Raw genomic sequence first — 25,205 nt, forward strand, 5'->3', positions numbered from 1 at the left:
TAAAGTCACGTAGAAGGGAAATAATAAAATAATAAAAATAAAACATTATAAAATACAATTCTCAGGACGGCTGCTTGCATTGTGGCCGAAACGTCGTGAGAATTGTATTTTATAATGTTTATTTTTATTATTTTATTATTTCCCTTCTACGTGACTTTACCAAAAGAACCAAGAACACTCATTGTTACTTTCGTCATGATTTATTTCACGCATCATCATATTTATATACTACCATCCTTCCGATCAACTCATCTCATCCCATCACAGTTTTTGCCGTACCATTGCCAATTATATTTGTGCAGCGCCTTGGTTAAGGTCCGATATACATTAAATTAAGATAAGATGAGAATTTTCACGTTTACTCCAGAATGCTAAATTCATCCTATTATCTTTGTTTTTCCATATAGGTGGATAATAAAATGCATCGTTTACTTACGTGTTTATGCACGGATAGCTAGATTATTACAATTATTACGATAGATCAATATAGATAATAGGATAAGATAATTGCACCCCCACATCACCATGTACAAGAGAGGTTTTTATGAGTACATCTCAAAACAAGACGTTATAATACAATCCCTGGTTGGAAATAAAACCCAAGAACATTGTTATTCAGTGAAGGGACCTACTACAATGACATCGCCATCAGAGGCTACATTTAACATAGTTAATGATCTGCGAAGGCAATCTGCTGATATGACCCATTTTTTATCGGGTCATATTCAAATCACTGCATGGTCAATACATTGATTCGATATAATTCCAATTTTTCAACAAAAATATGATCTGACACCAATTCAAACCAAACAGAGAACCGTTGTAAGTATGTTTTATATATTTTAGAAATGTACAACATTTCAAGTATATAAGGGTGGAAACCTGAGAAGATTACATTTAAACTCTGAAAAAACTACCTGGATTTCTAAAATGAAATGATACGTGGAAATACAATTATTCCAAATCTCTATAAAAAAATATATATATATCCTGCTTGGACTTCATAAAGTCCCGGCACCAGGTGTGCCCAACAGAGCCAAATGAAATAGCGGCAGCCAATACTTGCAATTAACTTTATCACTGTGAACCACATTTGACGTGAGACCACTGGGAAAACCCTAGTGGGAGTTGAAACCTTGACCTCCAATGAAGGCTGGGGCAGGGTTCAGTAAAGAGGTTTGTACTACTGTATATATATATGAAATGTGACTTCAAATATTAATCACATGAGAGACTAGCTGGCTAAAGTCTCCTGAAAATTATGTTTCCTTCAGGGCCCTGGTATCAAGGGTCAGTCCTTCAAGACAGGGGATTTTCTTCTGGCTTCGACATTATTAGCCTAATGCACCCAATGAGCAAAGTGAAATGTTAGTTATATTTTAATATCAATGCCATTTGTGGGCCATTCAACGCAGGTATACAAGCGTGTCTTTGCCGTTGTTTTTCTCATATAACGTATCCGTTCCTTTTGTTGTTTAAAAAACAACGAATGTTATTAAAAACCAATTGACATTAATGGCTTAACATCATTGTGTATCCATATTCTTACGTTTTTTCGGTAAAGTCACGTAGGTAAAAAATTAAAATTAATAAAAGTAAAATAAAAATAAAATAAAAATCACGACGCTTCGGAGGCAACACAAGCTTCCGTCTTCAGGTGGAACCGTCACAGCATGATTGCTGTGACGGTTGACTTTACCGAAAAAACCTAAGAATATGAATCCTTGCAGTCACGAAAGCTTCAAATCTAGAATCATTGTGTATGACTAAATCATGCTTTGCAACCAAATGATCATTAACGAACCTGATATCATGAAATTGTGTAAATTAAGTAGTGCTAAGTATCGGCAGTATTTGAATAAGTGACCAATAGGGCTTGGCATGTGTTGGAGGCACGCGACTATGAGGTGGCCAAGAGATAACAGTTTTAATTGTCACCTCTCGTATGTGCGAGTTTTCTCAATGTGCTCCAGTTTACTCCCCCACGTCAAAGATTTCTAAATGGAATTGGACAAACATCCCAATGTGGGACGCTCTGGACACAGAGAGTCCCGGAGAGGCTCTCCCGGGTAAATAATTGACATTATTATGGGATGTTAGTGAGACTGACAATAACAAATGGATTTCATACAGGCCCTTAATACGGGTTTAGCAGATAGGGATACTGTCAGGGGTTCTATTCAGTGGGCATGAAATGTGTGGCTCCTTTTGGTTGTCCAGCATCAGTCCAAAGCTCGGCCCGACAATAAACAACCATGCGGAAGGGAATGATACAGGGCTTCGGTAGAAATACATTCGGAGATGCTTTTCACAAGCAATACATTTGAATGTTTTCACAAGACCGGCAAGTAAACGGGACATAATGTACACAAGGAGTCACTTTCAGGAATAATAATAATAATATACCTTTGCATACTCATAACGGGAAGATTCTCAACGCATGTTGCCTCACCTCTGCATACTCACGTGTACACGTGCTCGCACTGGCCCATGCATTTGTACGGGATGTCACTACACAGCACCCTTGCCCTGCACATGCGCTACATGATGATTCGGTGTTAAGTGCGCTGACATCATCACGGCGGCATTCGGCCCTATAGGGTGACGTCACCGCATCAAAGCCCAATGCGATGTTTAAGGAACAGCGGCGTCATGTCAAATGGATTGAAATGCAAGTCGATGGGGAGCCGAACTTTCAGGACAAATCTAGCAATACAAAAATGCGAATCACCCCTCTGAAAGATATTGGCTCACATTGGTTGCTATTAGACGTGATTTTTCGTAATTTGGGTGAGGGGGGGGGAAATGTTATTCGTTTGGAAAGGTAACAACTTTCTTGGAGTGTCCTCGCCAAGAGAAAGGTTTTTGTTTCGATGTGTTTTTTTTTAATCGTACGACATATCGTTTGCAAACTACAGAGCATGACGGACGGACACTTGCTAGTTACATATATGAGCAATGTATCCATAACAACGTATATGTTCGGACAAGCACACACACCCTACCGATTAAAGTGGAAGCTGCCAATTGTTTTTTACGACATACTGAACTGCAAAGCTAATCATCTCACTTCATAACGTTTTGGGGGAAGGGGGGTTAATGTTTGCCTTGAAAATCGGCATACGGTACACGAGTATAGGCATAGACAGCCGACTCTCGAAACCAGTAGGGCTGGCAAATAGAAAAGACAACTGTAAAATGTGGCGGTGTTTACACTGGCAATTTTCAACCTTATATGTATGTGTAAATGTTATGACTCACACCGAAATCAAATGCATGTAGGACACAGGCATCACCCCAGAGTGCGTGGATGTGGTTAGGAGTCTGTCCACAGAATCACTCAAGAACGGGAGATTGACAAGTGTATGGCATGCTGAATCATCCATTTAATTGAAACCCATGGGTGGATACGTATCCGATAACGGCCGAGTGGAGTGTGTTTATGTACACGTGTGCGTAGCGGGCTGATGCAATGAAATGTGTGTATCCGTGTGTCATTGTGATTGAGAATGGCGCTGATTCATTGCGCTCATCACTGTTGCAGACTTCCAACAGCTTTAAAGTATACTGAAATAAATTAATAGCGTACATGATTCCCACATAGGGATTTGATTCAATGCCAAAATGCATGATGAACCAATTCATTATTTACAATTGGCGCTTAAAACGAACGACCATAATTTATAAGAAACATTCCTCGCTGTGTTTATAAAATATTGCAATAAAACATGTACTGCTATAATGAGCCAAGAATGTCTGTGTGTCCTGTGCGTGACGTCACTCCACGTCGGCCAGCTCCCCTGATTAATAATCATGAGCAGGTGACGTCACTCCACATCGAACAGCCCCCCTCATTCATAATCATGAACAGGTGACGTCCTCCAAATGGACACCCCCCCCCCCCATTAATAATAATTAGCGGCTGACGTCACTCCACATGGGAGGCCGAGGCGCCTCCAGCCCCCTCCTCGGCGTCAACTCAAACCCTCACTGCAAAGGCAGAACCCTCACGTCACGTGATCTCCGTAACGCTGTTGAGACATCAAAGTACAAAGGACGTCATGATGAACAAGGGATTATAACCTTTAAATGAAATAAGTCTGTGTCACCGCGGCCTTACAAATTGCACACGAATTGATGCAATGAATCACGTCGCGGTCTGCTTTTCGTTTGCAAGTTTCAGATTTACTGAAATACACCCGTCCTTGGACGGGCAAAAGGCTAGTAAATAATATATTTATCTGTTTACACGTTATGGTTTACGACTAAGCGGACACGCTCATAGTACTCTGCCTTTATAATAACTTGGAAAGCCAGCCATTTTAAATGATTAGTGTATTTTTAAAGTATTTTTGCTCATAAGTGGTGAGGTAGTGGTACGGTGATCAGCACACTGTGATGAGAAACGGTACCCGAGTTCGATTCCCACGCATGACGAACAGCAGTGGCGACTGATGTCTGAACCAGTCCATGGTACCCCGTGGCAGGGACCCACTCCGAGCAGACGTACTACAATTTACAGATGAAACCCATTTGATAGAAATATCAGTTCTGGATTACGTTATAAATAGAGGGATTGTTTCGATTTAAAGCTTTCGTGACTGCAGGGATTCATCTTCTTGGTTCTTTCGGTAAAGTCACGTAGAAAGGAAATAATAAAATAATAAAATAAAACATAATAAAATACAATTCTCACGACATTTCGGCCACAACGCAAGAACCAATAAGATAGAGGGATTGGGTTTAAATAATAGATGTGTAGTGGTGTTATTTCTCGCGGACTACTTTTTTTCTCTCCTGTGACACTTTATTCAAACATAACTCCTCGCGTTCAACACCACGGAACTCCGTCGCAACTCTCCCGCTTGCTCTGCTCGCCTGCCACGCTTCGCTCGCTCGCTAGCCTGCTCTCGCTCTCCTAGCCTCTCCGCTGCTAGCCTGTCTGCCACACTCCGATCGCTCCGCTCGCTCTGCTCTCTCTCTCACTCTGCTAGCCAATCTCGACACTCTGGTAGCTTCCCACCATACACTCTGCTAGCCTCTCGCTATATACTCTGCTAGCTTCTCACTATATACTCTGCTAGCTTCTCTTGTGTTCACTCTTCGCTTCACTCCAACCAACTCAACTCTCTGCCTCACACGTTGCCGTATTTATCCTGCTCCTCATTAAACGCCCTAATTAAGCTGGCATCTTCCCGTCGCCTCTCCACGTGGCTTCCGCTGCTATCTCCTCAATATGCAGACTCCGAGGCGCCTACACCGTGTCTGCATTTGCAGCCAGCCAATCACCGCTATGCATCTTAATTGGTCGTCTCTCTCTGGATTACTCTCTCACCGCATCTGTTTGCCCTGACGTGACTTCACTGTCCACGGCTCACACGTGCATGCACACTTTTTGCAAAACCTCGCACGCGTTACTCCACTACATCACCCCCCCCCCCCTACGTGATGAAAAAACTAGCTGTCCCGGCTAATCTTAAACACAACTTCGTAGCGCGAATCTGTAACAAAGGTTATAACACCAATAACACAACAGCAACAACAACAACAATACATACGCGTGTATATACAGGTGTATGCAATGCAGTCTGTCTTTTTTAACGCTCTCGCATTCCTCAATGAACAACAGTCTTCCGTGAGCGGGTTCCCGCCGCCGGTCCGTCACCACGAACCGGGTCCCACACAGCCGGAGGAAGAGACGGCTCAGCGCTCGCCAGAGAGCCATGTTTCTTTCCCAATGAACCGTGAGCCTCTTGTGGGTCTCGGTCACGCCAAAACGAGCAACCCGGTTGCGGCTGGTCCTCCGACTCGGACTCCGATGGCCGGCCGGTCAGCTCGCCTTGCCTTAGTCGGCGCGATCCTGTGGTCGAAAGGGAACCAGACTCCTGAGGCGCGTCTGCTCGGGGCGGCGTGACAGGCTCATCAAACGCATCTGACACAGGCCGTTTCGAGATGGGAGATGGCGCATCCTAATTCGGCGTCTCAAACTTCTTCAGCCGTGACGGGTGCACACACCACCGGCATCGCCCGAATCGAATACGCACATACTGGGGTCGACGAACATCAACGACCTCTACCGGCCCTTGCCACGGGCGATGTAGTTTTGGTGACGTGCCCACCGGCACCATGGGGCAATGGAGCCACGCCTTGGCACCTTCACGCCACGGTTTGCGCGGAGGTCACATACCCCGCAAGCGCTCGTTGGCCGCCTGACGCCGTGCCGAATTACTCATGGAGGCCTCTCGAGCCTCTCTCTGGGTAACGGGAAATGGACCCAAAATGTCCAATGCCACCAATTCGCTGACCCGAGAACCTTTTATGGACTGCAGCGGCACCTCGAACGGTTGCGCGGGCACCTTCCGACGTGCACATTCAGGGCAAGTTTTAACGAACAAGTGCACATCACTGTCCATACCCGGCCAATAAAAATCTCTCTTCAAAGTCAACGACGTTTTCTTTACTTCCAAATGCATCAAATTATCGTGCACCGCGTGCACAAGTCTGCCTCGTAGGCTCGGGGGCACCACAAAACCAAATTTTCGAAGCTCGATGTCCCATCGCAAGAGGAGTCCATGGACGAGCCGTAAAAAGGAGCGCTTAACTTAGCTCGGCGTCCAGGAATCCCGGCGCCGCAATCTCAACAGGGAGGAATCCTCCACCCGTAGGCATTCCCACCCACTCAGGTCGAGCCCCGAAGTGCGATCGACCGGCATAATGATCAAATAATGAAGCCCTTGGAATTTGGCAACAACACAATTGTTAAGGGAAAGTCTCTTGGACTATTTAAATTCATTAATATTTACAGCTCGTGTCAGTAATTCCCAGGATCAGTCTGAGAAATTTTGCACGTTTAATTTCCACACATTTTGCAGGGATTTCCATTCTATTTTGTATGAGAAAGGACTCTTTTGGGGCCGCTACTCTTATGAATTCCAGTGGGTGAAGCTTGTTTTGGAAATATCCAAGTGCAACTGACAGCTCCGAGAAATTTCAATGCAAGCGGCGTTTAATTCATTTCCTTGTGATCGCAGAAAATTAAACCGCAAATGGTGTGTGTTTCCAGGCGTGAACTGTGCCACTATAATCGGTTGTTGCCGCACCCGTGCTTACAATGTGAGCTCGCATACAACACGTGGCACCCCCCACCTCCCCAAATGCTCTAAACCAGTGGTTCTTAACCTTTACCGCAGTTTTGCACCCCTTTGGTTCTCAATCATAAAAAATGTTTCATGTTAATCAATACATAGGTTTCATGAAACAAAGACGTTGTACTTACGTGGCTGTGCTTAATTTGTGTTTCGATTATTTACCTTCTAAAACATTTTTTGCATGTCTCACACCTCAAGAAAGGGCATCTCTCACCCCAGGGGGTGCGTGCACCCCAGGTTAGAAACCACTGCTCTAAACGCACGCTTTTAAATGTGGAGGGGAAAATCCGGACAACCCGGAGATAAATCCACTTAACCATTGGGAGACGTGCAAACTCCAAATATATAGGCGTCAGGGTCGGGATCAAATGCCAGGTAACCACTGGATAAGTACTGCCTCTTAAGCTCTTTCCTGTCCAGAGATAGACTCATGCTAGAATGAGACAGACTGCCCAGCTGGACAACCCAGTGGTTAGTGCACTTAACATTGAGGTGGCAGAGTGTAATGATTTTGATGGTTCAAATCCCATTGCCGATCAGCAGCATTTTGAAGCAATTATTCAAGATAATGTTGCAGTTAATTATATATTAAAGAACCTATGACCCACATTTCCAAGAATTGCAATTTGTGTACCAATATTAAACTCTAATTTACAGAATTTCAAAGGTAATACTCTCTTTTGTATTCAAAATATATTTTTCAATGATTTGTTTCCATGTCCCCCCCCCAAAAATATTCCTGATTATCTAAGACAGCCCTCTATCAAAATGATCACTGGACAGTAATTAAGATGCCAATAGATGTGATGCTTGTGATTTCACGCAAGTTGATGTGTATTCATATGTAAATATACCAAAATGTGGGAGAAAATACTTTCAATAGCGTAAAATGAGGACTACAGGCCGCCTAATGGGCATTCTTTTTACGAGAATTCGCTATCACGAGCAATTTGAACTGAGACCAATTTGTTCGCAGAACGAGCAAATGTTCGCGTAACGAGCAGGGACCGATCAGTCGAATAAGTTCCATGGCGGCAGGGGGGCGCACCGCGGCCAGCAGCTGTTTGTTTTCCAACTGTGCCGTGCTGCGTGCTCGCGTGTGATTTGCCCTCTGGAGGAGGGAGCCCTTGTGGTGGCACTGTAGTGGGTGGGTGGGTGGTGGCACTAATTAATTGCAGACTCTGAGGACCTGCAAGCGCTATGGTTCGTATGTGATGTACTGTTTGTTGAACTTATTTTGCAACATACGTAGCGAACCGTGCTAATCGGAGGCGCGGGGGAAAGATAACAAACTAAACACAAAAAGCAGTTCTAAAGAAATTAATTTTCAATCTAGATTTAAAAGTGCATAGCTCCAGTGGCTTCCTTACATCGGAAGAAAGAGCGTTCCAGACGGCCGCAGAAGCGCATTTCAAAGAGCACGATGCAGTGGCCATCTTTGTTTGATCGCCAGCCAAAATCCGATGCGAAGATGACCGGAGTTCACGTGATGGTTTACAGAGGTGTGGACTCGAGTCATGTGACTTGGACTCGAGTCAGACTCGAGTCATGAATTTGATGACTTGCGACTCGACTTGGACTTGCATAACAATGACTTTGTCCCACCTATGAGGTGTGGACTCGAGTCATGTGACTTGGACTCGAGTCAGACTCGAGTCATGAATTTGATGACTTGCGACTCGACTTGGACTTGCATAACAATGACTTTGTCCCACCTCTGATTTGGTTTATGCAGCTTGATGAGATCAGCAAGGTATTATGGTTCATTTGTGGCAAGCACTTTGTGTGTGGTAAGATTAAGATTTGATGTTTTACTCATTTATTTAAAATTTATAGATTTTACTTCTCACGTAAAAAAAGTTGTACAAGAGTGGGAAAATGTCAGGGTCTGAATTCAGCTTTTAACACGGGAGTCAATGGGAAAGCCACATTCGTTTCACGAATTTTCGCTTAACCAGCAAATTTCCGCGGAACGTATCTCGCTCACGAAGCGAGATGCGCCTGTGTTCCTTGCAGACATTTACGTTTCCTGTTAAATCAAAAGGTGTGTTGTTTAAAATCAGTATTATAGCGCATTTTAGTTCTTAGCTGAAAATTGTCAGGGTCACTGCAATTTGTATGAAGAGCTTCACATTCCAAAGCTGAAGGTATTCACGGTATTCTATCCACCCTCGCAGAACCATTCATGTTATTTTCTATGAGTGTAATATTCAACAATAGACACCTTGGCACGAACATAATAGCATCAACGTTGAATAGATCTCAGATGGAGAACAGATGAGGAAATTGATTGTTGGATTTATGGAAGGATAGATGGTTGGTGGAATGAATGTATTAGGGGGCTGGATGCATGGATGGAGAGTGGATGGGGGAGGAATGGATGGATGGGTAGAGGGTGGATGGGGAGGGTAAATTGGACAATGAATGGGGACTGGATGGATAGATTGGGTAATGGATGTATGAATGAGAGGACGGATGCCATGAAATGTCGGTGATACTCTCACACCACGTTTACAGTAGTTGCCAAAATACTTTGCTTTCTGATGTATAGCATGAACACGTGAGCGATTTGCAGTGTGAAAATGTGAATATTCATAATTTGGGCAAATGCTGCATGTTCCAGTTATTTCCCACACCATGCAGTCGACGTCCTCATCCAGCGCTTACACAAGCAATTTCCAACAGCAGTTGCTATTTGTGGCATAAGTGCATAATTTTATCCATTAAACGCCCGCTATGTATTTGTACTTGAGAAAGAATAAAAGGCTACAGAAACACTTTTGAAATCCCTCGATTAAATGTGTTGGACAGATGAAAGATGTTATTGTTTATTCCCTACAGAATTAATGGTGATTCGTGTTCATGTCGGAATTGCACAATTAAACACATCTGGGAATAAAGACCTCAAAATGTTTCATTGTTAAGAGTAGTGCCATTTGGACACTAGAAATTAGGAGAGGCTTAAGTTCCCCTTGAATGGAATGAACGGTTTTTAGAGGGCCCGTGGGTGTTCGGATTGTGAGTGGATGGCGAAAATTGTGTGTGTGTGGGTATGAATGCAATTCGCTTTGGGTGTCTTTCATTGGAAACATTTACGGATATTAAAATAACAAAAATTTATAAACTAAGAGCACTTACTAGGCAGATATGTGGAGCTCATTCCCAGCCTGGCAACCTCTTTGCGCTGTTAACAACCCAAGCAATAGCATAATTTTTCATTCACAATCCTCCGCTCTCGCCATCATTATTTATAATTCACTTATTCCCTATCATTTACCACTGTTAATCATCACTCATCAACATCATTTGTCATTCACTAACCCGAATCAATTATCATCCTCATTCATCATGCTCATCATCCATCGTCATTAAACACATTTTATTGCCGTTGGTCATCATTCAAACATTTAGGTTTTGAATCATGTTTGCTGCACGTGGTGGGAGGGGAGAGTTGGGAGATCACCTTGCTTGCTACTTTAGAGACTACCCAACACCCCCTAGCCAATCAGCTACGCCACTCCACAATAGAGGGGGGGGTGGGTGTTAGATCGCGTAAATATATAAATGTGTCGTTAAACCCGCCACCACCCGACACAGCCAAATTAATAAGGTTTGTCACGTAAACAGAACGTGCCAATTCGCTACGAGTATAGCAACACCGGTGTGTTGGAGAGTAAACCCACAACATTTACAATTCGAGTACGACGTTTCATCAGCAATTACCACTAGCATCATCAGGTGACATCTGGCTGTCACCTGGTCGGATAATGTTGAACGCGAAAGTCTACGTGTTAAATCGACTCCACTGCTGCACAATCACCAAACAATGGCAAAGAAGCACGCACCGCAGCAGCACAACGTGACTGCAGCTACTGCTGCTGCTGTTGCTGCTGCTGCTGCTGTTGTTGTTGGTACCAGGCTCCTGTTGTTCATTTCCCACATCAGCAACATTTGAAGTGGAAGGATGTGTGTGTGTGTTCTCTGGTGTAATGGGGTAATTAGAGAGCCACCCTCTGCGGCAGTGTTGCGTGCGCTGGAGAAACAGCGCGAACACCATGTCCTTCATGTTGCTTGGATCAGGAAAATGTGTTTCATCATCACCCGTCATGCTTGCGGAATAGCGGTCAACGTTGGTGGCGTGGCGCGCAGAGGGAAATCTTCGTCCCGGCTTCAACGCGCGGCGCAAATTCAATGAGACAGCCTCTGGGTTTGGACAGCGTGTTTACGCTCTCCTAACGTGCTTACAAATGTGTTCCGCGGGCACGTTCCCATATAAATTTACTCTGTAGGAGCCATGGCCAAACCTAAGCTATTAACAATCTTTAGATAAGGCCAACCATAAAACAAAATAATTTGGATGTTCTTTAATGATGCCAAACCCACATGAGATATGTAAATATGTGGCATGCATACCATCATCATAATGTTTTTGTTATTTTATTGCTTCCTATTAATAGGTATATATATTAAGGAACAAGGGTCGTGATTAATCACCATTGAAGTCCAGTATCTGTGAGTGTACCCCTCCTTAAACTGCCCAAATACTTCCATTATGCCCGTTACCCTCAACAATCTAAAAACATGCTACTAACAATTTTCAAATGTCAAACTTACGTACCACCTTTACATTGTTGGTGTTGTTTCATACAAAGGTGCACCTACACTCATACATCAGCTATCAGTGTGTAATATCATGGTTGCATTAGTACAATGCCACCGTGACAAGCTATGCAGCACATCACAGAAGTCCAGGCTGGTACAGGCTTATGAGTAGTGATGGCTGTTTCCCACTAGACAGATGCCTGTAATGTGACTGTAATCATTATGGCTGCTGTGTGGTCTAGTCTAACCTAACGTGACAACAAGGCTGTTATGTTGAATTCTGGCACATCATTGCATCCTGCACTGGCTAGATAACATAAGCCCCTTTTATACAATTTCAGCAACAATTCGCTGATAACTGGACTGTTAGTCCCAATGGCTATGACTTGAAGTAGCAAGTCAGAAGGTTCCTTCAATGCATAAATATCTGTATATGTTTTGCTTTGGGGGAATCAATATTTTAAACATTTAGGTCCTGCACATGCGCTGTAAGCTGTGCATACTATATTTGAGTGCAAAATAATCAATATTGGGTTTTTATTTTTTTACCTGTGGGCTAAAATTTAAGTGTACAGCTTGAAATATGAACTATAGCGTGCTTACAATGCGGCAAGGTAGTATTGTGGTAACACTAGTGCCATTCGGCAAGGAGGGCCTGGGTTGGATTCCCGACTCGGGTAAACCCTCTTTGTTGTGGAGTTTGTATGTTCTCGCCCTGTTCTGCATCGGTTTCCTCCACATTCTCCAGTTTCTTCTCATAGCTAAAAACAATATACATTGGAACTGGTATTGGCCAAACGTCTAAATATAACAGGAGACTCTTGAAGAGTGTATTCAACTCACGATGGCTCTACTGGATAAATAAGTAATGATATCATCATAATAATGCAATCGTTTTAAGAGCTGAAGTTGGCAATCCAGATGTTCGTATACTATGTATACAGAAATATGGACGACAGTTAAAGTTAATGGTGGAGAACATTTTCCACGACATGAATGACCTGTTTAAGAACGTGTGAATGTTTCATGTCCTTTCAAAAATCCTGCTTCTCCCTTGCCCAAATATTCTCGCAGTCACATCTTCCATGACCTGTGATCTTTCCACTCCTTTCCCATCTCTCTCAGCTCCACACTGTTGTAACCTCCATGCCCCTTGTCAGCCCACTGCATCCTGTGATATCCCTTATGGCTGAATTGAATCACAAAATATCACAGGCCTTTCTGTCCCCTGTAATATAAGTACATGTTTGCAAGTTCCCGTTTTTTTTCTCTCCCTCATACAGCAATCACATTTTTAATTCTGGAGGTAATTAGGATATATACCAGCGTTTTCATTACAAAACGAGCCAATTTCAAATGTTCATTACTTACCCTTTTGCGTTTGCCGACAGCCCTCTTACTTTCATTTTCAACACATCACATTCAATAGTGTTTGCAATGAATTGCACTTGTGGTTTTAATTTGCAAGAATGCAGTCGTACATTTTTGCAGGTAACTCACGCCCTCTGTGTGGTGTGGTGGGTGATGGAGACGGGACTTTTTTCCCCGTAAAAAAACAACGGTTATAATTTAATTTGAGTCCATGATGACTAATGCACTGCTTAACGCGCTCATCATCATAAATATTTTAGCTGTTAATTGCAGGTAATTGCTTAAAAGCACATTATTATAAATTGCCTCCTATACTGGCAATTTCATTAACATAAATGAGCAAGTAAGATGCTATTCCTGTCTACTTTCAGCCTTTCATTGCAAACATTGATTTGCCATGTAATAGCTGCCATCATGTTATAGACAACCCGCACATTGCTGATTACAGCTGTTGCCACATTATATGAGACACAAAAGAGCTCATTACACCGGGAACACGGTTGCTTGCACCATAAATGTAAGGTTGGGATGCTTGAAAAGTGTTCCGTCTTGAGAGTATCAACCGCGGAGAGGCAGCAACGCACCTTTATTGTGCACCATGCAAAGGCAGTAAATACAGTTCCAGATTTTGGTTCAGAGCGCACGTGCTTACAAATGTGACACATTCTTAAATAATGTTCAGTTGCCAGGAAAAAAAATATTAGAGAAGAACGCCTTCCATCCACAAGTGGTCGGCCTAATCGCCCTGCTGGGCTGAAGAATCCTTGCATATGGATCATTTGCAGCCGCGTGATAACAGTGCAGCGTCCGCGTGGCACACGTACTTGACTTTGTGAAAGTCACGATCTTACTCTGTGCGGCTCCCGGAATAGGCCACCTGTTTAGTCTGGCTATTTGGTTGGCCCTATACGCTCCGAATTGTGTTGTATCGTGCTTACATTGTACGCACGTGCGTGTACTGAATACTGTGCTCAATGTTCGGTACACGTAATTATATTCTATTTGCCAGGCTGAAAGCTGAATCGATCTGTTGGTCAAGATATAGTAAACATGATTATTTTCAATGTATCTGCATTAATTAAATTGGCCGAGTCAGAACTGTATAATGATTACATTATATAAATATAATTAATTATTGATTTGATATGGATTAGGCCACGTAATTATATGACCAAATTTGTGTCATTAAGACCCTCAACCACCCTACACAGCCAAAAAAGTAAATTGGCACGTGTACAAGCGTTTAACACACTATTATTACGATTCAATCTCACTCGTAACCTGAGGAACAATTCTTCTAGCCAAATTTAGCAATTAGATACGATGCTTCATTTGAAATTATGTCAAGCATCATCAGGACAAGATCCAGGAAGACGTAAAAACCGTGTGTCACCTAACCCGGCTTCATTAATAGAAGAAGAAAACAGATTTAACGTGGATATTAGCCATTGCGTATATTATTTCATTCAAATTTATGTGGGCCAATTATTTACATTTTATGCATTATTAATTATAACTACTCATTAGCTTACTCACCTGTAGCAGGAACGTATTATTATATTGTCTGAAGCTTACAACTTCGTCTTAAATGTGTTATAAGGCTTTATTATTGAACATATCACCTACTCCTCAATTATGTTTCCAAGCCGGATTTAATTGATTGATATCAGCTCGATTAAAGTGCTTCTCGCTATCGATAGATATGTAAATTGTTCTCTGCGCTCTGTTGTTTGGGATTGAATATCGTGCCTTTGCATACATTTATAACAGTTTATTTATGTCTGGCTTGTGCCCACCTGGGCATCATTGTTTTATTCACTCAGGCTAATTGCATCCACGTGCTGACACTCAGATGTAGTCATCGCACCGGAACTGGCAGTCCCTTGCAACTAATTGACTGGGAGAATGCAAGGACTGCAGCTCTGTTGGCAAAACAACAGGCTCCCAAATCGTGAGATCTTGAGTTCAAGCCTCAACCAGAGTTCAATGGCCCTTCATCTCTATAGCGTAAGGTGAGCACTTCTTGTTGGGAAATCAACAGCAGTTGTCCTTTAAACAGAATGGATCTTGCCAAATGCGTGTGTAATGTATACCAACGCTTGTGGAATGACAACGGAAATAATTAAGGGTCTGCCCTGCAGCCAATAGGAACGCTGTGACTTAAGTATCATAATCTTTACGTATATAAACACACGTCGTTGTATTATCAGACGTGTTTTTAGTGTCCCACTGCCCCCTCATATTCCAATCTCACACCCACCCCACCCCACGCTCTATGTGCTGTGAGCTCCACGGGTCAACCACGCATCAGCGAACGTGTGCGGTGTTGACGTCACCCGGGTACCTTGGACAGCGCTCAACGGCGACATTCAGAGCGTGGCTTGTCGCGAGGGCAAAGGCTTCGCTATTTTTCTCTCCAGTTGCCCTTTATTTAGGCAGGTGAGAGGCCACTTGGATTCAACATTGAATTCTACGTAAGACGATGTATTATCGAAGGGATGCTGATTATTCTTACTATTTTTACAAAATGTATTATTGACTTGTGGAAATTGGGTCATATCTAATATACAATGTACTGTGAGCGTTGATAAGTCATCGCGGCAATAAAGAGGCATCCTCGTAATTATCGTAAATGGCTTCGTATAACGCTTCGCTGCTGTCAGTCACAAAAAGTCAATACATACCAGAGGCGTTTTGGTTTCAGGAGTTTTAATTGTAATACTTTGTTCTTTTTTTTAATATATCCACTCACACATATATAGTAATAATTTCCTATCGTATAAGCTCGTGTTATAAAAAAAAAATACTTTGGTTTCTTTAGTTTCGAAGCAGAGTTTTTGTTTCGTCGAGTGTAGATCAGATAATTACCGTAGAAATAAGATTTGCAATCGTTTTCCTGCTTGGGTATATATTTTTTTTTTGTATAAATGAAATATGTGGACACAATGTACCACAAAACCGTCCCATTTCATATCTGTACATGGATGAGTCAAACGTGTGTGTATGTACATGCATTGTTCAAATTACACGGGTACTTTTGGGGCAAGGGCTGCAGGACACGGGACTTGCCCAGAAAAAAATTGCAAGAGATGTGTGTCTAGTTTGCGAAGTCTGATTAAAAATAGCAGTCTCTCTCAAACGGTCTCAAGAATTTGCATGTAAATGCATATCTGCCTCGCTGTTAATAACCTTTGCCGACAAAGGTTAAAATACAAATATTTCAGACAAATTTTGATTTTCATTTGTATTTCATATAAAAAAAAAAGAATGCAGAAATGCACGTATGTGCACTGAAATCTCAGTTCGAAACCTGAGCTTGGTCGGCTAGTTGCTCTATTCAGACTAAAAAAATAGTCCCCGATATGGCTGTGTGTCAATGCCAGTACTGGCGAGACGCATGACACTGCGCTTGAGCGATATTGGTTGTCCCCAGGTGCTCGCGAACAGCACTTGCCGCCCGCAGCAGTCGACCCAGGCTTAAAGGCGTGGTATATGTTAAATGCTAGGGAATGTGGCAGATACTGTCCTCTTTATAAAATGTAAAGTTTTAAAAGGCTTGGCGCACATACGAGTTAGCGAACCCATGTTTAATGCTGAAATTCGCACGGCATAAATGAGGCTTGCCCGACGAATAAATATGTCGGAAGGTACTGTTTAAAGTGCATTGTGGGAAACGTGCAACAATTACATTTTTATGGGGCGATACAACTGGCTGCAGTATAAATATGATTTGGGCTACAGGTGTACAGCGTGGTATTTGACAAAAAAGCTCTGCGGACGTCTGATGTAATTGCGGACGTTTACGTCTGAATACACGCGTCCACACAATCTCATCATTTTCCATTCAATCACTCAGTTCTCTCTCCTCCCCCATCTGCCGTCCTCTCTTCCTACCTACCCGACGTTGTTCGTCCTATCCCACTCTCCCACTCTCGTCCTTTTCTTGCCTTCTATCTCACGTTCTCCCATAACGCTATCTCTGAATCACTCTGTATATGTTGCATTCTTCGTATTATTATTATTATTCTACCCAACCTCGTGTTAAAATTCGGTTCACTCTCCGTCTATCGCACGCACATCGGTCGGGCACATAGATTATTAAGTCGGTCGGGTCCCATCGATCGCTCTGTCCCGTGGCTCGCTCGCTCGCTCGGTCGCGCGCGCGCGCGCGTGGGTTCCCTCCCGACACAAAACGAGCGTCTTAACCAATGAGCGGCGCGCATTGGCGTCCGTGCCCGGGCGTGCGGGCGCGCGCGCGCGCGACCCTGCCGGGGCCAGCAGCAGCGGCAGCAGCGGCGGCGCTTTAATTGGCTCGCGGAGCGTCCCGCGCGCAAGCAGCACCCTCTCTCTCAACGCGCGCTCTCCGCTCGCTCGCTCGCTCGCCACCCTCCCCCCTCTCTCTCTCTCGCTCTCGTCTGTTCTCTCCCACCCTCTCTCTGCTCGCACGCTCTCTCTCTCTCTACCGCGCGCGCGTGCGTGTGTGTGTACACGCGCGTGTGTGTGTGTGTGCATGTGTCCCGCGTCCCGCACGAAGAGGTGTCAATATGGCGACGGCGGTGTGTCCGAGAGGCAGCGCCTTCGTCTCACTTGCGCTGGCCATGATGAGCCTGGTACGCGCCGACGTCTTCCCGCATCCGTGGACGTGAGTAACACCCCCCCCACCCCAGTACTCTTGCTCTTTCGACTCGGGGAAGAAACTCCCAGCGTGCGGGTCTCGCGCGCGCGCGCGCTGGCCGGGTCCGTCGCCCTCATTCATCCATCCATCGCATCGATGCGTACATTTAATCCATCGTTTAGTGACCGCTCAATCCATCTCTTGTCTAAACTATAACTTGACCCGCGCTATCATCCGCGCACTCTGTTTCCCCAAGAGGACCGAATCTTCTTCATGGACGTCCCAGCGCTTGTCTGTTACATTCTCCGCATGCCCGTACCTGGTCGTCTTAATGCCTAGCGGCGCATTTCAGACTGCTCCAAATACCTCCTTGTGTGCGTTTGACATGAACAAATATCAACGCTGTTGCATTTCACTGTGAGTGCATGGCCGATAACATGTGGCCCGTTGATGTAATGTGTTTGTGCTCACATGACGTGCCCTGCATTTGTGGTATGCTGCGCTTCTGCGCAACAGTGTGCGTGCGAGCTGAGGGTGCGGAAAGGAAACTTGACCGCTGGCGCATTGCTTATGCACGCCGTTTTTGCGAGTTCGATAGAGACTTCGTATTTTTTATTTAACCACGCGCCGCTGCTACGTATCGGTCGTAACCGATGCAATGGTAAAGAGCGAGTTTTTAAAATGTGCTACTCATTCAAAAAAGAGAATGACACGTCACATATTGCCCGCCGTCTGCATGTTGTGTAGATGTGTGCCTTAATTCGTGAACGGGTTGCCTCAAATAGATGCGCGTGTTATTTCGTGGATGGGTTTAAGTTAAATCGTTTCGAATTTCTCGGTACGTTTATCGATACTGTGAGTGTTTTGTTTCGCTAAAAAAACGACCTTGGCCCTCAATCTAATCCAAGATGCATTCGATAACATTGTTTACGGAATTGTTAAAAGTTATCATTGCAATGAGTAGACAGACACTTGGCGAGATCGGAACACAAAGCGGGTCGCCAAGAATTGTTGCGGGGAGGGGGTGGGGTTTGCGATGTAAAACGGAAATTACAACGAACATGAGTCAACACAAATGTTTACTTGGGGATAGCAAGAAATACGTCGGCAAAATGTCACTCACTCCCGAAGGGTTTCTTTCTCCTCGTATTGCGCGCAGCAGCGCCGCGTCGCAGCTAGCGCCACGCCATAACTCCGAAGCGCCTTTGCCGGAGTATGGACACGCTCGCTCTCTCTCTCTCTCTCTACAACAATGGGGAGTCTTGTGATAAGCATAGGACGTCGTGCGAACTGGCTCCCTGCAAGCCACGGCAATGAGCGTCGCGCGAATAAGACGGAGTACGTCAGCAAGTGTGTGTGCGCTTGGACCCTGTGTGTGTGTGCGCTTGGAACCTGTGTGTGTGTTTACGCGCTTGAACCCTGTGTGTGTGTACGCGCTTGGACCCACCACCAACGCAAACAAATATGACGCAGGCTCGAAGTGAGTCAGCTTAATTTCGTCTCCAAACAAGGCTCCTTTTATTTACGCGAGACGTGCTCGGTGACTTAACGCTGTCGTGACTGCATGAATTAATATTCTTTGGGTCTTTCGGTAAAGTCACGTAGATGGGTTAAAAGAAAATTACAAAAAACATATTTTCTTTCAACCTATCTACGTGACTTTACCGAAAGACCCAAAGAATAGGTGCTCGGTGGTTTGTAAAGTGTGAACACCGCGGTCACCTGTATGTAAACGGGCCACCAACGCGATAGTTGTTCACGGCGCAAAACGAACGTGATAGACAATAATACAAAGCGCGCACCCAATTTAGCATTGCCTTGAGATAGCCACCGAAATTGCGCGCCCGACTCTGCCCATGCGGCCTGACGCTTACCACAGCAGACACGACGACGAGTACGATGATGATGATGCGATGATGCGGGATTGACAAGGACGTTCGGGTTGGTTCAAATTGTAATGTTCTCATTAGCCCCGGGACATTGACCCGTTTGCTATCTACTGTACGGCGACAGGGTGCCCAGCAAAGATAAAGACTCCCCCCCCCGTCTAGCCTTAACAGACTGTTGGGGCAAAGTGCTGTTAGCGAGCGCCTATGAATGTCGGCAATGCGCACGGAAGGGCTCACATCAGCATAAATACAAAAATCCCCCCGTCCAGCCTTAACAGACTGTTGGGGTAAGTGCTGTTAGCGAGCACCTATGAAGACCGGCACGGCGCACGAGGGGGCTGGTGGCCAACACCACGCCCGGCCGTCTTTGTCTCCCTAGTGGCGGTCCCAGGACCGGTTCAGATAATCGTCACTGGTGTTGGCCGTAAACAGGAATCGAACTCGGGTCGCCGGGTTCGTAGCGCAGCAGCGCTAACCGCTGCACCACCGCTCCCCACGTCAGCGCACACACCCGCATCGCGCCAGTGCAGCGCGCCACTGCCACCCGTTCGACTGCATCACTCACCCGAATCTGTGCTGTGACATTACTTTACCGCCCCTTCTTATTTATGTTTGTGATTACCCCTTATTACATGACACGTAGCGTAGGGTTTGTGTTTGTGGCTTTGGCGGGGGAGGGTGGGGGCGATGCTTGAGAAGGGTATTTGTAGTTGTGTATGAGCAGAGTTTTGTTTGTATTCGTAATAAAAACAGTTGGCACGTTCCCCGTTGCTGCTCAATAGCATCACGCGTCATTGAGATGCCTTGTGGATTTGCCAGGGAGAGCGAGATGCATTGCAGTTTTGTATGGACAGTTTTTCATTTATCTGCAATACTGCTTATTAGACCATTTGACACTAACTCCTTGTTTTTTTTTGGTAAAGTCACGTAGGTAAAAAATAAAATAAATGAAAACAACTAAATTAAATCACGACATTTGACACTTCCCAGGTGTTTTTTGCGTGTGTTAATACAACGATTTGTCATTGATATTCCGTGTCACCTTCGCAAAGGAGACCTGGGATCTTCCCGCTGTGTATGTCGAGTTACTAATTTGAATACCACTCAGACCCGTTGACACTTCTTCCCCAGTCCCTTTTCAAGAAGAAAGAAAATAAACAAATGCCAGTGTTGTTCTGTCTAAATAATTCATCGGCGCGCGCGAACGTTTTTTTATTTATAAAATCCAATATTAATATTGCAGCACGAGCTCTGTCCATTACAATGCGGACAGCACTTTTTTTAGTAATTGCCACCTACTCAATTCGCTCGCGACAGTAACAGGGAGACTGCAGCACGTGCAGAGACCCAGGCGTGTCTCACAATGCGCTCCGTCACCCTGCCACGGCTGAGTGTGCTGCATAGTTTACGACCGCGTTTAAATCGTCACACTCATCTTAATGTCTACATTAGGGCATTATTTATTTCCCCCCCCTCTTCCCCCCTCCTCCCCCCCCAAAAAAAACCACATGGCCTTGGACAAGTATTTTTTTGTTTGCGGTCAGGAGACCCACGTTTTTTTTTGTTCCTGTGGAGGTTATTCCTGCCCTGGGTGGGTTGGGTTGGGTGGGTTGAGGGTAGGAGCTGGTTGATTGACGGTAGCTTTGCGCCCTGTCGGAGGGGTAGAGGGGAATGAGGTTGCCCTGGCACGGCGGGTTAGGGGTTAGGGGTGGGTTGGGTTGGTTGAGGGTAGGAGCTGGTTGATTGACGGTAGCTTTGCGCCCGGTCGGAGGGGTAGTGGGAAAGGAGTTTGGGACTGAGCTGTACGCTAATGCAGATTAAGGCGACCTGCGGTGATAAATAACGGCACGTGGATGTTGTTGCTTCGGAATGCTGCAGAATTAAGCAATGGGCGGGGAGGCTGGACCGGGAACTGGAGCGCGTCGTGCGTCAAGCCAGCGGGGTCGACCAACTCAAGCAGGTACGTGCGTGTGTCCTCCCTGTGTGTGTGCTATGTGTGTGTGTGCTCTCTGTGTGTGTGCACTCCCCATGTGTGTGTGTACTCTGTGTGTGTGTGCACTCCCCATGCGTGTGTGCGGTGGCGTAGTGGTTAGCGACGCAGCGCTATGAACTCGGCGACCCGAGTTCGATTCCAGCACACGGCCAACACGAGTTAGGATTATTTGAACCTACTCTAGGTCGACTCAGCCTCAAATCTAGTGTGATGTGTAAACATCGCCACGAGGGAGAGATAGGCGGCCAGGCGTGGTGCTGGCCACCCCTCGTGTACCGTGCAGGTCTTCGTAGGTGCTCGCAAACAGCACTTGTCCCAACAGTCTGTTTAGGCTTGAATGGGGATCTTTGTGTGCAGTAAGGAGGAGGGTAGAGAGGGAGAGGGGGAAGGGGATGGGGGCATTTTTCATGACCATTTGATACCAATCGTATACCAGTTTAATGCCAGTATAATTGAGACTATGCTAATACCAGTTTAATGCCAGTCTAATTGAAACCAGTCTAATACAAGTCGAAATGATACCAGTCTAATACCAGTCTAATTGATGCCAGTCTAATACCAGTCTAATTGATGCCAGTCTAATACCCGTCTAATTGAATCTAATACCAGTCTAATTGAATTCCACTGATGACCCCTCTGCAGGGTTCAACTTCGAATGGTACACTCCAGCAGTTGTCCTCCTCGTGATGACAACTCACGTATTGTGGGCCATGCTTGCCTGTGCACATGCGTCTTGATACTTGAACAGGCTCCGTCGTTGTCGGTGGAGGTTTGGTGATTCATCTCTATAAGTTTAGGCTTCTTTGTGATGAGGGAGTTTTTTTTTTTAAACATTTGCATGTGTGGGGAGACAGAGGATTCGGGTCACTGTTGAATCATTACAAGTTATCTTAACTCTACTGTGCAATTGTACAGACTATAGAAAAATGGTATGTCCATTTTAATTGCCTAATATATCATTGATTTATCTAAAACAAAACAAATGTCAGTACTTGTAACACTGTGTTGTGCAGTATATTGTACGATATACGTGTGCATACTCGTTTCTTTACGTTACATAAATGCTTATTTACGAGTGAAATTATGTTTAAAATGACATTTCTCTAATTAAAACAAGCGTTCGTGAATTACGAAAGCAAATATCACGGATCTCTGGAGAGGCTAGCTGAAGATGATTTGGGAGAAGGATATCCATGCCTAGCATATTAATTTCAATAATGCACACTACAATGTAACTGTCTAACTTATCAATCGCCATCATCCCCAACTAAGCCCTACTTTCTAAAGGAGGACTTAAATACATCATGTCAATATGAATAAGCTTGACATCCATTCTTAACTGCTCCCACACATTTTTTTGAAATTAATTAACTCTTCATGGCGCCCAAAAAGAAATACTTTTAGTGGCATCATCTGTAATTTGTCTGTGCTGCCACACATGTTCTGACTTTCTTTCAAAGTTCCCTCTCACCAATTGCCATGATTGGTGTGCAATCATTTGTGCAGTCATGATAAGGGGGTGTACAGCGTGAAGGCTGCGAGTAATCAGTGGAGACTTGTGTAGGCGACATTGACAAAAGGACTTCGGAATGCCTTCGAACTACACTGAATTGTAAGAAATTGTACGTAACCGGAAAAAATTATCCAAAAAAATAGACCCTTCCTTTCACGTTTTAGATGCGCCTAAAAAAACTGTCGGAAATGTGTAAGTGGTTCTCATCTCAGATGTATGATCTTAAATCGTACTATACATATTCAATGTGCACTGAAATTATGAGCGCCTTCACTTTCAAAATGTAATTTCTACATACATTTAATTTCAAATACAATGTTTTTAATATTTACTTTACTCACAGTAATGCTCCATTATTATTTATATGAGCATTATTAACAAACAATTTGGCATTGGAAATGTTCAAAGCTAGACACCAAAGTACTATCATTGCACTGTATTTCAATAATCATTTTTACATATGTTGAGTTTGTTTTGTATTTATTAGGCACACTTTAATCATTGTCTGGCAATAATATTTTGACATTATACATGAAAACAATAGCCCTGCTAAACTGCCTCTGTGAAATAAGCCACGTCTGACGGAAATAATGTGTTTAGAAAAATACACAAATCAACTGTTTAATAACACAAGGAGTTACAATTTTTTTTATTCCAAAACGGTATTATTTATTTAAATTTTTTTTACATGGGCAGTTAATTCAAAGAACAAACATTTCAGCCGTATCTAGTTGCCTGGTTAAAATAACACGATGCAAGAAACACATAGACCGTAATTACTTCCATTGCCCTGCTGCATTTCTGCTCTGCTCAACAGATATTTCACCTACAGTTTTCCTTTGCTGCCTCGAAACAAAAATTATTAGCCGCTATTGTTGGTGGGGCTACCTCTGTCCAGTTGGTCACAGTGCAGTGCAAGCGATTCCAGTGTTGAATTTTTGGCACCGAACCGGGATTGCTGTGCAGTGCTGGTCGATGGCTAATTTTATCTGCCATTTGCAGCTGTACACGGAGCACAAGCATCTGTTTGAGGTGCGGAGGAACGATGCACAGCATCTGGTGGAGTCGGTGACCGGCGAGATTGAGAAAGTCCTCGACAAGAAAGTGAAGGCTCTGGAGGTGAGTGTGACATGCCCTCATTTTTCCTGCAAGGTCCCATCTGATTGCATACAAAATTAGATCACTTCACTACAATGCATGTTTCCGTCGATTAACTGCTTTATTTGCTCTACCGAAATCGAATTAAAGATAAATTCAACTTATGGGGTTATGTGTTTTTTTCCTGTTGAATTAAGAAAGCCCTGTACTGTATACGCTAAATAAAATAGTAATGTAATATACTTTGCCAATCCACTGCTGGATTAAAGTCTCCACAATTCGCCCGTGTTGATTATGGGAGTTTGGTTGCCCGTACTGCAGCACGCAGCTCATTGCATGTTTGTGAATGGATGGTCCAGGATTGGTTCTGATATCGTGTGCCCTTTCCAGCGCCTTATCCATGGTTGGGTATTAGATTTAGATCACCAGGTTCATAGAACAACGGGCTAACCGCTGTGCTACTGCTTGACACCAAAACACTGCGATATACTGTGTTAAATATATTGTTTCCAATATACTATTGTGATTTCGGTACCCTGTGTAAATGATAGTGGAGATAATAATACTAATTTTGCCAATTTCTGTACAAAAAAACCCACTGAGTATCAATACTCTGTCTTTACGAGAATATCGGATTGGAATGTTTGACCAATACTGTTCATGACATCTGGGAGTAAAATCAGAGAACCAAGAAAAACCCGTACAAAATGGACTGGCGACAATCAACACTCTCATCTCGTGGTCACTTCGCAGCTCCACGCCTGCCAACACCTGGTGAGGCCCTTGATGGTCACCCATACAAGTGTAGTGACATAGAATTCGCGATGTAGTAGCATAGCGCTTGCTGCTGGCGGGGAAGGGGATCTGCGGCTTACGGCAGCCCTGACGTCAGCAGGCCACGTGATACACCAGAGGGGGATCTAGGGGGGAAAGGTCACGGACCGGGCATGCCAGGAACCCGCTGGTAGGTTCTAGA

The 25,205-nt window shown here is 44.3% G+C and overlaps 1 protein-coding gene across 1 annotated transcript; it reads left to right on the forward strand.

Annotated features, from left to right (window-relative positions):
- Positions 1 to 17,436: 17,436 nt before the first annotated feature.
- LOC144721290 (voltage-dependent calcium channel subunit alpha-2/delta-2-like) lies at positions 17,437 to 24,370 on the forward strand. Its single transcript, XM_078598791.1, has 3 exons — positions 17,437 to 17,763; positions 21,504 to 21,585; positions 24,134 to 24,370. Exons 1-3 carry the CDS (start codon positions 17,666 to 17,668, stop codon positions 24,308 to 24,310), a joined length of 357 nt encoding a protein of 118 aa, XP_078454917.1. The 5' UTR covers positions 17,437 to 17,665; the 3' UTR covers positions 24,311 to 24,370.
- The last annotated feature ends 835 nt before the right edge of the window (positions 24,371 to 25,205 follow it).

Source organism: Lampetra planeri, chromosome 11 (genome assembly GCF_965212315.1).
Source record: "Lampetra planeri chromosome 11, kcLamPlan1.2.h2, whole genome shotgun sequence".
Taxonomy (NCBI): domain Eukaryota; kingdom Metazoa; phylum Chordata; class Hyperoartia; order Petromyzontiformes; family Petromyzontidae; genus Lampetra; species Lampetra planeri.

Coding starts and splice junctions, on each gene's coding strand:
- LOC144721290 (XM_078598791.1), top strand. CDS start 17,666: ATGGCGACGGCGGTGTGTCCGAGAGGCAGCGCCTTCGTCTCACTTGCG. Junction 17,764..21,503: donor GTCTTCCCGCATCCGTGGAC/GTGAGTAACACC, acceptor GGAATGCTGCAG/AATTAAGCAATGGGCGGGGA. Junction 21,586..24,133: donor GGGTCGACCAACTCAAGCAG/GTACGTGCGTGT, acceptor TGCCATTTGCAG/CTGTACACGGAGCACAAGCA.